This window comes from Tachypleus tridentatus, chromosome 12 (assembly GCF_004210375.1).
Source record: "Tachypleus tridentatus isolate NWPU-2018 chromosome 12, ASM421037v1, whole genome shotgun sequence".
NCBI lineage: Eukaryota > Metazoa > Arthropoda > Merostomata > Xiphosura > Limulidae > Tachypleus > Tachypleus tridentatus.
In genome coordinates this window covers 112,631,772-112,646,229 of record NC_134836.1, presented here as the reverse complement: position 1 = coordinate 112,646,229, position 14,458 = coordinate 112,631,772, and the positions used below count along the sequence as shown (strand labels likewise).

Sequence of the window (14,458 nt, the reverse complement as noted above, 5' to 3'; positions counted from 1 at the left end):
GACACTGATGTGTTTGACGAATCTTTCTAACACTTATGTGTTTTTGATGTGTTTGACGAATTTTTCTAACACTGATGTGTTTTTGATGTGTTTGACGAATTTTTCTAACACTTATGTGTTTTTGATGTGTTTGCTGTTCATTTGGCTGATGCACATCATCAGATGTTCTCAACACCACCTGTTGGTTACAGTTGTGATAGAACTAAACATTTCGTTTTGATAACTTCTCACATCACAACAAAAACAAAAAAACCGTAAACACCACCAAACAAATCAAAACCCGTTGTATTTCCAACGTAGCATGCTATTCCACACAAACAAATCAAAACCCGTTGTATTTCCAACGTAGCATGCTATTCCACACAAACAAATCAAAACCCGTTGTATTTCCAACGTAGCATGCTATTCAACACAAACAAATCAAAACCCGTTGTATTTCCAACGTAGCATGCTATTCCACACAAACAAATCAAAACCCGTTGTATTTCCAACGTAGCATGCTATTCCACACAAACGAATCAAAACCCGTTGTATTTCCAACGTAGCATGCTATTCCACACAAACAAATCAAAACCCGTTGTATTTCCAACGTAGCATGCTATTCCACACAAACAAATCAAAACCCGTTGTATTTCCAACGTAGCATGCTATTCCACACAAACAAATCAAAACCCGTTGTATTTCCAACGTAGCATGCTATTCCACACAAACGAATCAAAACACGTTGTATTTCGAACGTAGCATGCTATTCCACACAAACAAATCAAAACCCGTTGTATTTCCAACGTAGCATGCTATTCCACACAAACAAATCAAAACCCGTTGTATTTCCAACGTAGCATGCTATTCCACACAAACAAATCAAAACTCGTTGTATTTCCAACGTAGCATGCTATTCCACACAAACAAATCAAAACTCGTTGTATTTCCAACGTAGCATGCTATTCCACACAAACAAATCAAAATCCGTTGTATTTCCAACGTAGCATGCTATTCCACACAAACAAATCAAAATCCGTTGTATTTCCAACGTAGCATGCTATTCCACACAAACAAATCAAAACCTGTTGTATTTCCAACGTAGCATGCTATTCCACACAAATAAATCAAAACTCGTTGTATTTCCAACGTAGCATGCTATTCCACACAAACAAATCAAAACCCGTTGTATTTCCAACGTAGCATGCTATTCCACACAAACAAATCAAAACCGTTGTATTTCCAACGTAGCATGCTATTCCACACAAACAAATCAAAACCCGTTGTATTTCCAACGTAGCATGCTTTTCCACACAAACAAATCAAAACTCGTTGTATTTCCAACGTAGCATGCTATTCCACACAAACAAATCAAAACCCGTTGTATTTCCAACGTAGCATGCTATTCCACACAAACAAATCAAAACCCGTTGTATTTCCAACGTAGCATGCTATTCCACACAAACAAATCAAAACCTGTTGTATTTCCAACGTAGCATGCTATTCCACACAAACAAATCAAAACCTGTTGTATTTCCAACGTAGCATGCTATTCCACACAAACAAATCAAAACTCGTTATATTTCCAACGTAGCATGCTATTCCACACAAACGAATCAAAACCCATTGTATTTCCAACGTAGCATGCTATTCCACACAAACGAATCAAAACCTGTTGTATTTCCAACGTAGCATGCTATTCCACACAAACAAATCAAAACTCGTTGTATTTCCAACGTAGCATGCTATTCCACACAAACAAATCAAAACCTGTTAGATTTCCAACGTAGCATGCTATTCCACACAAACGAATCAAAACCTGTTGTATTTCCAACGTAGCATGCTATTCCACACAAACGAATCAAAACCTGTTGTATTTCCAACGTAGCATGCTATTCCACACAAACAAATCAAAACTCGTTGTATTTCCAACGTAGCATGCTATTCCACACAAACAAATCAAAACCCGTTGTATTTCCAACGTAGCATGCTATTCCACACAAACAAATCAAAACCTGTTGTATTTCCAACGTAGCATGCTATTCCACACAAACGAATCAAAACTCGTTGTATTTCCAACGTAGCATGCTATTCCACACAAACGAATCAAAACCCGTTGTATTTCCAACGTAGCATGCTATTCCACACAAACGAATCAAAACTCGTTGTATTTCCAACGTAGCATGCTATTCCACACAAACAAATCAAAACCCGTTGTATTTCCAACGTAGCATGCTATTCCACACAAACAAATCAAAACCCGTTGTATTTCCAACGTAGCATGCTATTCCACACAAACGAATCAAAACTCGTTGTATTTCCAACGTAGCATGCTATTCCACACAAACGAATCAAAACCCGTTGTATTTCCAACGTAGCATGCTATTCCACACAAACGAATCAAAACTCGTTGTATTTCCAACGTAGCATGCTATTCCACACAAACGAATCAAAACCCGTTGTATTTCCAACGTAGCATGCTATTCCACACAAACGAATCAAAACTCGTTGTATTTCCAACGTAGCATGCTATTCCACACAAACAAATCAAAACCCGTTGTATTTCCAACGTAGCATGCTATTCCACACAAACAAATCAAAACCCGTTGTATTTCCAACGTAGCATGCTATTCCACACAAACGAATCAAAACTCGTTGTATTTCCAACGTAGCATGCTATTCCACACAAACGAATCAAAACCCGTTGTATTTCCAACGTAGCATGCTATTCCACACAAACGAATCAAAACTCGTTGTATTTCCAACGTAGCATGCTATTCCACACAAACGAATCAAAACCCGTTGTATTTCCAACGTAGCATGCTATTCCACACAAACGAATCAAAACCCGTTGTATTTCCAACGTAGCATGCTATTCCACACAAACGAATCAAAACCCGTTGTATTTCCAACGTAGCATGCTATTCCACACAAACAAATCAAAACCCGTTGTATTTCCAACGTAGCATGCTATTCCACACAAACAAATCAAAACTCGTTATATTTCCAACGTAGCATGCTATTCCACACAAACGAATCAAAACCCGTTGTATTTCCAACGTAGCATGCTATTCCACACAAACGAATCAAAACCCGTTGTATTTCCAACGTAGCATGCTATTCCACACAAACAAATCAAAACTCGTTGTATTTCCAACGTAGCATGCTATTCCACACAAACAAATCAAAACCCGTTGTATTTCCAACGTAGCATGCTATTCCACACAAACAAATCAAAACCCGTTGTATTTCCAACGTAGCATGCTATTCCACACAAACAAATCAAAACCCGTTGTATTTCCAACGTAGCATGCTATTCCACACAAACAAATCAAAACCCGTTGTATTTCCAACGTAGCATGCTATTCCACACAAACAAATCAAAACTCGTTGTATTTCCAACGTAGCATGCTATTCCACACAAACAAATCAAACCCCGTTGTATTTTTAACGCAGCATGCTATTCCACACAAACAAATCAAAACCCGTTGTATTTCCAACGTAGCATGCTATTCCACACAAACAAATACAACACGTGTAATTTCACTAGGAGAAGAATGTGTTTAGAAACACTTACTTTTATGCTAGTCTGTTAAATTTACATAAAATTTAAAAATCCATGGATCTGCTGGATTATTTTTTGAATTTTTATTTATTATTTCAGAGTTCTGTAATCCATGTTGAAATATTCAATGATCTACACTTGCTGGATATACCAGGTTTTGCACTTTTAAAATGTTTGTTTATTATTATTATTATTATTATTATTATTATAAAATCGACGAAAGTGTGCTTGATATAACAATATTAATTAATAAAGTGCAGGGCAGTGGTTAATAATTGTTTCCTCTTGAATCTACATAATAATATATTTTAATTAATAAAGTTCATAAAGAGATTAATTATGTATGTATGTAATGTATTGTTTGACTATTCATGTATTATACGTATAGATCAGTAGGATGTACTTTCGTTAATATAACCCAATATTTTGTGACTTGAAGCCCTAATTTCCCTAGAATAAAAAAATGATGTTTGATCTAGTCCATTTGCTTTCAGTGGACTCTGGATAAAATATCACTTTCCAGCTTAAAAAACAAAACAAAGTCAGAGTTGTAAAAACCCTTCGTGGTCAACGTTAAGTATATAATAAAGCCTTTTGTGGTCAGTGTTAAGTGGATAATTTAACTTTTTTTTTCGTGTATTATTTGTCACATTACAACTTCTAACATGCTGTACACTTTGAGACTCAAGTTTCGCGTTTTACCCACAGCTACACATCACCGAATTAGTAACTTAGTTACTGTTTAACTTAACAACGAATACAAAATAAAGTAAGGAAACACATAAGACACGATTTACAAATTCACTGAAACGAGTTGAACGATATTCTAATCTGAAGAATGACTTGTAGTTTATTCTAAGAGTAAGAATAGTCTCTAATATTTTTTCTTTGTTTGCTTTTGAGCACAAAATTACACAATGGATCTAAATCCGATTTTCAGCGTTGTCTTCCGCTGAGACATTGGTAGTTCTATGGATTTACAACGCTAAAATCAGAAGTTCGATTCCCCTCGGTGGACACAGCAGATAGCCGAATGTCGTTTTGCCATTTTCAGCATTATAAGCTCTCGGACTCACCGATAAGTCATTTGGAGAACCTTACAGTGTGTAGGAAACAATGTTTCAGTTGTTCGTGTTTATGCCAAGTAAAAACTTTAGTAAGAATGACAATAACTGATCTGGAGTGATCTAGTATGTCCAGTAGCTTTAAATTTAGACTAACCTAGACTCAATCACTGATATGTCCGATCGATATAAGGGTGAGGTTATGTGACCTTGAATCAGTGGCAGATTGTTATGTCCATATGTGATTTAAGTGACGTTAATGCTGGTAGATCCGGACGTTGTAAACGTAGTCTTAGATAACCTTGCCTCATAGGTAACTGGTATAACCGAACGATATAAGTTAGACTTGCTTGACCTTAGGTCATTGTAAAGTTATAACCTGTGATTTTTATTAGTTTTATGGGCTTGCCAGATATCATCTGTAACCCGTGAAAGCAAAGTGTTTCGAAAGTAATGAGTTGGGTTCGAATCAGTGCGACACCACCAAATGTTCCTTACATTTTACGTTACGTGTGTGTTATAACGGTGACAATCCTTTACAGTTGACTGGCTGGCTACCTTTTTTCTGGTCAATAGTTCAAAATCAGAGACAACGATAGATAAGCTCACAGCTTTGATGTGAATAGAAATTACAATGAAATTAGCAAAATAATAGTTCTTAAAAAAGAAAGGGAAATACCTGAAAAACTTTGAGTTTTGCACGTTCGCTGTTACATATTAACAGAATTCCCAAGATATATGATTATCTATCTACAAGTATTTTGCTGCTAAAATTATTATTAGAATACCTTCAATCTTGCGGTCATTTCCTTAAATTTAAAGAGAAAAAAAACAACAACACGAGACGCCAGTACAGGAAAATGTTCGACCGTACAGTATCAAAAATTGTTTGTTTTTGAATTTCGCACAAAGCTACTCGAGGGCTATCTGTGCAAGTCGTCCCTAATTTAGCAGTGTAAGACGAGAGGGAAGGCAGCTAGTCATCACCACCCACCGCCAACTCTTGGGCTACTCTTTTACCAACGCATAGTGGGACTGACCGTCACATTATAACATTCCCGCGGCTGAAAGAGCGAGCATGTTTGGTGCTAGCGGGATTCGAACCCACAACCCTCTAATTACGAGTCAAACGCCTCAACTCACTTGGCCATGCCGGGCCAGTGGGATTTGAATATCACCATTAAAACGCACACAAAATACCAAAGTGCGGTGCGCAATCTTGTGGAAGAGGAAATCGTGAAATGACTCCTGCGATTTAAAGACGGGCACGCTAACCACCAGAACATGCCCTCTCCCAGCCGTTTTGTATTTTCACAAAACAGTATGAAGTCATTTTTAAGGCAAAGATTAAAAAAATATATTTTTTTTTCGATAACGCATTTGTTTAGCGAAAATTTACAATAAAACTGACAAGAAAATATTTTATGTGGTGGAATGTCAAAATCATCAAATAGCTCGTTGTCTTTCCTTATTTTTGCGCCACTAAGAATTCTGGATTAAATACTTACACGAACTTCATCAGCCTTGGCGAAACTGATGAGGAGATTCCATGACAACCAAAGTCAGCAAAATTGTAGGGTTATGATTGATGAAGCAGCTGGCTGCACGTGATGTTCTATAGGAATCAAACAGTAATTTCTGAGAGGTTCTTACAAATACGGATCCTCAATTTATAGAAAAAATAGTTAGTGCATAGACTGATGTAAAATTCTATAACTGGAAGTAAATCTTACCAAGTAAATAATGTATTGGGTTGAGGAATAATTCGTGAGCGTTTTTTCAAGTTAAAAAAATATATTCATAAATGAAACGCTTTCGCAAAATAGTTCATGTCATTTGGTAGATAATTTTTGCTCTAATAGATGGTGTGTTTGATTTTCATATGTCTTTAATTTTTGCTTTCATTTTCAGCTCATTAAATGGAATGTCAAGTGGACAAAATCAAGCATTTTCGACACCATCTGCTTTTCGCATTTAATTTCTTGCAATTTCGTTTAAAACAATGCATACTATATACCTAGGTATTACATGAAATAAAGTATTATAATAAATGTTTTGGGTGTAATGTGTTCATGCATTGAAGTATTGTATAGTCTTGCATGTAATGCTTGAATGAAATTATTTAAAAACGCTCACGAATTATTCCTCAACCTAATATTATAAAAATTAACAGTGAAAGTAAAACAACTATATTTTGTATCGTCTCAAGTAAAACCTATATTTCTCATTTTGTTCTGTTCTTTAATACCTTAGTGACACAACGGTATGTCTGCGGACTTACAGCACTAGAAACCGGGCTTCGATACCCGTGCTGGACACAGCACAGATAACGCATCTTGTAGACTTGCAATTAACTACAAACAAACAAACCGTTCTTTAAACAAATTAAATACATTTAATTAAAATCACAACGGATTCGTATTGTATCATAACACAGGCCTGCAACGAGTTTATTGTCTTTAAATTTTTATATGTTCTACTATAATTCCTGTACCCTGAATCCGAAAATGACATCTATTTTTCTCCATCATGTACAGAATGTTCTCAAAACGTCGTGTGTACGTATACATACGTGAGTAGTTTTCACCGAAATCGGGTCGCAGCTTGTTATGCGTAAAATGTTGACAACCACTAACCATAGATTTCTCTAGACCAATCGCGACGTGGGAATCTTACCTTTCGTTCTAAAACCCACGAGAAACATACCGCTAGTATATAAACGGTTAACAGGCCACATGATGTGTCATTTCCGCTTATTATTTGCATGATAGCATTATGTTTTTCTTTTCAGTGTCATTTATTCGTCGCTACGGCAACAAGAGGTTGTGTAAATGATGTAAGCATATTCTGTCATACTTGTGATACATTTGACCTACCATTATTTTCGGTGTATAAGACGGACCCCTATTTTCAAGGCTATCTTCAGGGAAAAAAAATATTTTCCACAATTATCATTTATTTATTTGTTCAACATCAACATAATCTTTTATTATTCTTTAGAGTACTTCAAAAGTAATAGAAGCATAAAAGGTTTTTACCTTCGGTGCATAGGACGCAGGGGAGGGAGGGGGGTTGAGACTCATTATTTGAAGAAAAAAACTGCGTCTTGTACACCGAAAAATACGTTATATAAAAGTGCTTTTCTTCCTAATTTGTAAAAAAAAAAAAAAACATCCTTACGAGATAGAATATTATTTTCGAAACCGTGTAGCTTAATTATAGAAAATCCGTTATTAAAACCAAAACAACTTTTTGTGAAGTTGAAATTCGCGGGCCTGTGTAATCTACGTTACGTTGTCCATCACGTGCTCAAAAATCCTGATTAAATAAAACCGACAATCCTAACGTTGTTTTTTTTTTGGCTTTTGATTACTTTTCTATTTACTTTAAGTCTAAATTGTATTAGTTCCTTAACTTTATGTATATTTGTAATCTTGTCCCCACCCACGTGGTGACCCCTATCAAACGTTTTGAGTTTCAACCAGTTCTCATGAATTATGTCACTGTTATTACTTTGTCAAAACTAGAGAAATTATTTTATAACTTTTCTTTTCGGGTATGTGATTATTTTTTTTTTCGAAATTCTCGGTTGCACTAGTTCTTTGTGGTTTGTAACACTAACATCTGGGGTTTGATTCCCGCAATGCAGACATAACGCACGAACACCATTTTGCAGCTTTGTGTATACATAAGTAAAAACTAGCTTTTTTCTAAACCTTTTTGGCGTTTTAAAGATATTACGTGAAACAAAATATGTTGAAGGAGTGTTTATTTCTCTAGGGTGTTTTTTTAATAGTTCAAAGCCATGTTGGGCCTTCTGCTATGTTTACTGCGGAAATTGAACCTGGCATTTAAGATTGTAAACTTCTTGCTGACCTCTACCGGATAATTCCGTTCTTGGTATAATAGTCTTGAGATATCATATATAATATTATTGATATATAATATAAAATAATGAATATATAATAATAAATTTAGTACTATAATCAAGTAATATCTCAGTTGAGGAAAATATCCGCACGTGAAAAGAATTTTTCACCTTGAAATTCGGAAAACTAGTAGAATATTACGCTCTCGTATATATTGACCAATCAGATGCCACCAGACTATTCTAACTCATGGAGGAAAAGTGTTTCCCAATGCGTTATTGGTTACCCACGTTCCAAGTTATCAAAATTTCACACAAGTAATCTAACTTGTCTTTCATTGTTTGTAGCTGTTTTATTGAGACAACGTTAAGTCATATTTGGGCTAACTTTGCTAGTTCTACAAATTCGTGGAAATACTTTTCGTATTTCACTATAACTTCCCATTTTATAACTTTATAATATTTTCAGTTACGCTGTGTAAACGTCATTCATTATATCTATAATACTAAATTTACCATCCACACCTTCAGTGGCATACTGCTATGTCTGCGGACTTATAACGCTAGAAACGAGGTTTCGATACCCGTGATAGGCAGAACACAGGTAGCCCATTGCGTAACTTTGTGTTTAAATACAACCAAGAAGGTAACATGTGCATACACATAGATTGTACTTTACCTGCTGACAAAACAAAACATTAATTATAATGTATCAATACGTTTAACTACTTTGAAATATATGTATGCGTGTTTGTGTGTAATTATGTGTTTTATATAGACTGTCGTTTAGAAATTAATGGGGGCACGTGTCCCCATTCTTTTTCTGCGATCCTCCTCCACTAAGCTCACATAACCATGGAAACATAAATATATTTGTTCTCTAGTCAAATATACATTCTAAAATTATATATATGTGTGTACTATTTTCCAGTATGCGTGGCTTCCATTCAGCCTCGCCTGTGCCTTATAAAGTAAATTAATTTTTGTTTGATTTTAAACTCAGCCTTCCCGAAATATCTGTTGCTGGTAGCTTCAGTGTTCAGTCCGATTTATAAAGAGTGTTTTGGTGATACGTTTCACTACAATATGGTTTATAAGAAGGCTTTACCAACGTATCTCGCTAATAAAGTATCTAGTAACATATTTCTCTATCGTGTGATATATAACGTATCTTGCCATACCCTCTGTTGGCTGGTGAATGGTGTTGACTTTGTCACTTCTAAATTAGGGACGGCTCGTGCATGAAGCGCTCGAGCAGTTTCGCGCGAAATCAAATAAAGCAATCAAAAATGGTTTTCTTGTTGTTACTGCTAACGGAATTCACTTAAGCTTGATTTGTATGGAATTTTAATTAAGAAACTTGCTATGAACTAGCTTATAATAGTTTTTCTAAATGCAATCCAAAGACTCTGAATAAACGTATTTTTTTAGTATTTCACTAGAAAAACCTAGTTTGCAAATAACCTAGATTGTAAAGGGAAAGCAACTAGTCGTCATTACTCACCGCCAACTCTTGGGCGAACCTGCGCCACTCATATAACGAGTCGATAGACCTAACCACCTGGCCATGACAGTATGGTCAGTGGCTTCTCGTAAATATTGTGAGAAACTTACAGCACACAGAATAATTAGACTTATCACGTGTTTTAATTCCAATAACAATTATTCTATTATAAATACACTGCATATTGCACTCTTATTTTATACATTGTGTTTAACTTCAATATTATTTTATAAACGATTATATGAAACTCAGAAAAATACAGCTTTATAATAGTTGAACACGAAATCAGTTAAATTGAGTACGTGATTTTTTTTAGCTATTAAAGTAATGACAAACTATTATAAATACAACATAATTTCTTCTGTGTTGTTTTTTCTTATTAAACATTACTTTTTAACGAATCCATTGTTCCTCTGCTGGTACTATCGTTATTAGTATGCAACGGGTGTTTATTTTATTTAAACGTTTTAAGAGACGGAAACAGTTCCGATGTATGTTCTAAACACAGCTACATGAAAAAGTTATCTACTTTAAATTTTGCACTTCACGATAAGTGTTTCAATAATGCAACAACAGATGGCAGCAGCTAAGCATGTCAAAAGAATCACAAACGGTAGCATCATCTGGTGGATATTTAAACTGATAAATCCAGAAGAATTCATGGGACAGGCTGGTAGTTGAGGCAACCATTTTTGCTTCAAGTGATGCAGAATCCCGCCTTCATGCATCTGAAGAAGTCTAATAACAGAGATGCCATGATGAAATGGGAGGAAATTATTTCATAGACTTACAAGAAATCGATAATATTACATATATCAACAGTAAGTAGCAATATTTAGGTGTGGTAACATCACAGTAAGTAGCAATATTTAGGTGTGGTAACATCACAGTAAGTAGCAATATTTAGGTGACGTAATATCACAATAAGCAGCAATATTTAGGTGACGTAATATCACAGTAAGTAGCAATATTTAGGTGACGTAATATAACAGTAAGTAGCAATATTTAAGTGATGTAATATCACAGTAACTAGCAATATTTAAGTGATGTAATATCACAGTAACTAGCAATATTTAAGTGATGTAATATCACAGTAACTAGCAATATTCAAATGAAGTAATATCACAGAAACTAGCAATATTTAAGTGATGTAATATCACAGTAAATAGTAATATTTAGGGGGTGTAATATTACTGGCCTGGTAACGGTACCTAATCAGAAGAATGTATAATCGCACATGGTTTTTCAAACTGTGCCATAGTTATCTGGGGCTCCGCGAGGAAATTTTAAAATGTTAATATTTTTTCCTAAAACTATAAAATTGAATCAGAATACGCTGTACACAAAAGTAAAAAGTAAACTATATCTTTAATATAACACGTTTATCACACATTGCCTAACATCATACGATTTTATTTAGCTTAGGTAAGTTTTGGTGGTGAAAATGTTAATACAATCTCAATGAACTTCGACGATGGCACCATTTGTTGCTAGTAGACATGGCTTCATCTAAAATCGCATACGTCATTAGAGATGCAAGATAGCCTAGCAATTATCGTAATGAAATATCGGTCAGCCTTGAGTAGTGATGCCAACCGTCTTTAATATCCAGATCTGGATTAGTGGCTAAATCTCGAAGGAAATGAAACATGACGTCATAGCTGAAACTTGTCCAAATTTGAAACTTCGTGATGTAATTAGATGCAGTATCAATTTTTTTCAACTTCAAAGTATATTTATGACAATTATAATTGGTAATTGTTAGGTTAGGTTAGATTCATTGTAGTTTAACTGGACAAACTTTGTACTAATGTACTCTATGACGTCATACGCCTTCATGATGTCGTGTTTAATTTTGTTTTGTTTCATCCGAAACTTTGACGCACGTCAGACATGACCTAATATTTTCTTATTTGGCTTAAAAATTTCTGCTAAAGAATTTAAAAAATAATAGTTTGCCCTTTTCCTTTAGAAAGTATGTTATTCTAGTGGCCTAGCCTTTTTTACACAAATCTTTATTTCCGACTTTGTTGCGACAAACACTGAACTTAAGTCAGCATGTCGTTGTATGATGATAAAACTCTACTGCTTAAACGAGTTTTCATTAAGAAGCTATTTTGTGTCCGTAAAAATACTTTTGAAGTGCGAAAGATACAAGAATACGTTTTTAGACAAATTAATAATAGTTGTCACCTTTATAATGGATAAGTGGCTTAATATCAGTAATAAATCTGATACGAGTAAAAGACTTCCTAGGCCTAGGCCTAGGCCTAATACGAATTCATCAGCGTTACCGTCGTGTGCAAACACTTCAACACAGGATGATGCAAGAAGTAGCGAAACAAGAAATAAAACAAAGTTTGATGAAAGTTTTATTGTTTACATGGACAGATAATGAAGATGGACCTAGTGGGTTGTGAGTTGAATGTGGAACAGTGTTGAGTAACAGTAGTTTGCATCCAGCAAAGCTAAACCTACATCTAGAAACCAAACACTTCCAATTAAAAATCCAACTTCCGAGTATTTCAAAAGAAAGTGTTTACAATTAAATTTAAGTAAAGCTACATTTCGTTCGTTTGTCCATCAGGACAACAAAGGTGCTCTTATGGCTTCACATCGTGTTATTTACCGTATTACAAAAGCAGGTGAAAGTCATACAATTGCAGAAAATTAGATAAAATCATGCGCAAAATAACTGGTAGAGTGCACGATTGACGAGAAATTCCTTAAAAACATTAACTTTGTGCCTCTTTCTAACAACTCGGTTTTTCGAAGAATCAAGGATATCTCAGCAAGTTGCTTAACGAAGTTAATAAGGCGAGTGAAAGTGAATGTAATTTTTTCGCTTCAGATAGGTGAATCAACAGATGTCGCAGGTTATACAATGTTGCATATGTTTGTTAGCTATATTCACAAGGATGGTTTTGAAGAAGACATGCTCATTTCCAAACCTTTGCCCACTCAAACAACAGAAATTTGTTGTTTAAGAAATATTTAAACTGATCGATTTATTTATGGAAGAACATAAGGTCCAGTGGCAGCTTTGTTCAAGTATTTGCACTGATGTGGCTCCAGCTATGACTGAAAAATCTTCAGGCACAGTGGCACGCATAAAAAAGAAAAACCCGGACATTGAGAGTATCCACTGCTGTCTTCATCGTCATGCACTTGTAATGAAACTAATCCTAGAAGACTTAAAATAGATATTGGGTGATGTCATAAAGTTAGCTAATTTTATAAAATCAAGACCACTCAATGTGAAGATCTTCAGTTACTCTGTGAGAGTATGGGAAGTTTGTATAGAAATTTGCTGCTTCATTCTGAAGTCCGATGACTTTTGGGCCCGGCATGGCCAAGCGTGTTAAGGCGTTCGACTCGTAATCCGAAGGTCGCGGGTTCGAATCCTGTTCGCACCAAATATGCTCGCCCTTTCAGCCGTTAGGGCGTTATAATGTAACGATCAATCCCACTATTCGTTGGTAAAAGAGTAGCCCAAGAGTTGTTGGTGGGTGGTGATGACTAGCTGCCTTCCCTCTAGTCTTACACTGCTAAATTAGGGACGGTTAGCGCAGATAGCCCTCGAGTAGCTTTGCGCGAAATTCAAAACAAACAAACAAAACAAGCCGATGATTTTCTCGGGGAAAAGTGTTTGCTCCGTTTTACGAACTGCGTGAGGAGATAGGTTTCTTTTTATGTAAATGCCATTTTAAACTTGCATACAAATTAAGGGACAAACGCTGGATAAAGAAAGTGACTTATCTTTCGGACGTATCTGCCTATTTAAATAAAGTGAATGCTACAATGCAGGGTACCAGCGAAACGTATTTCAAAGATCGGAGCAAAATGGAAGTTATTCAACTTAAGCTAAAACTTTGGGGTGAATCTATACTTATAGAAGAACTTGATTGCTTTAAAAATCTCAGTGTTTTTTTTTACTTATGAATGAAATTTCCTTAAGTGAAGATACCGAAGTTTCAGTCTTGCAGCACATATAGTGATTTGTGTACAACTATTGGGAAGTACTTCCCTCCTCATTTAGAAAAATTATTGTGAATTTAAAATCCCTTTGTTGACTCTGCAGATACCAAAGATTTGCCTTTGAAGGAGTGTGTTTGTGTTTTGCGTGTGTTTTTCTTACAGCAAAGCCACATCAGGTTATCTGCTGAGTCCACCGAGGGGAATCGAACCCCTGATTTTAGCGTTATAAATCCGTAGACTTGCCGCTGTACTAGCTGTGGTCCCTTTGAAAGAGAAAAAAGGGGCTTACAGAAATTTTAACTGCTTACACCCTGAAAACAAAATTCCAGCAGGAAGAAATTACACAATTTTGGATTCAAATTATTATGGAATACCCTGAAATAAGTAACAGAGCTTTGAACATTTTGATGCGTTTTTCAACAACATATTTTTGTGAGCAAACATTTTCACTGTATACAGCTACAAAGACCAAATTTAAAAATAGGTTAAATACTGAAGAT

At 35.4% G+C, this 14,458-nt stretch overlaps 1 protein-coding gene across 1 annotated transcript in view; it reads right to left on the bottom strand.

The window, feature by feature from the left end:
* Positions 1-10,493: 10,493 nt before the first annotated feature.
* Positions 10,494-14,458, bottom strand: part of LOC143235728 (uncharacterized) — a 66,737-nt gene continuing 62,772 nt past the window's right edge. The window contains exon 15 of the mRNA XM_076473936.1: positions 10,494-10,718. Within this exon, the coding sequence (XP_076330051.1) occupies positions 10,511-10,718 (208 nt within the window). The 3' untranslated portion in view covers positions 10,494-10,510. The remainder of the gene's footprint in view (positions 10,719-14,458) is intronic.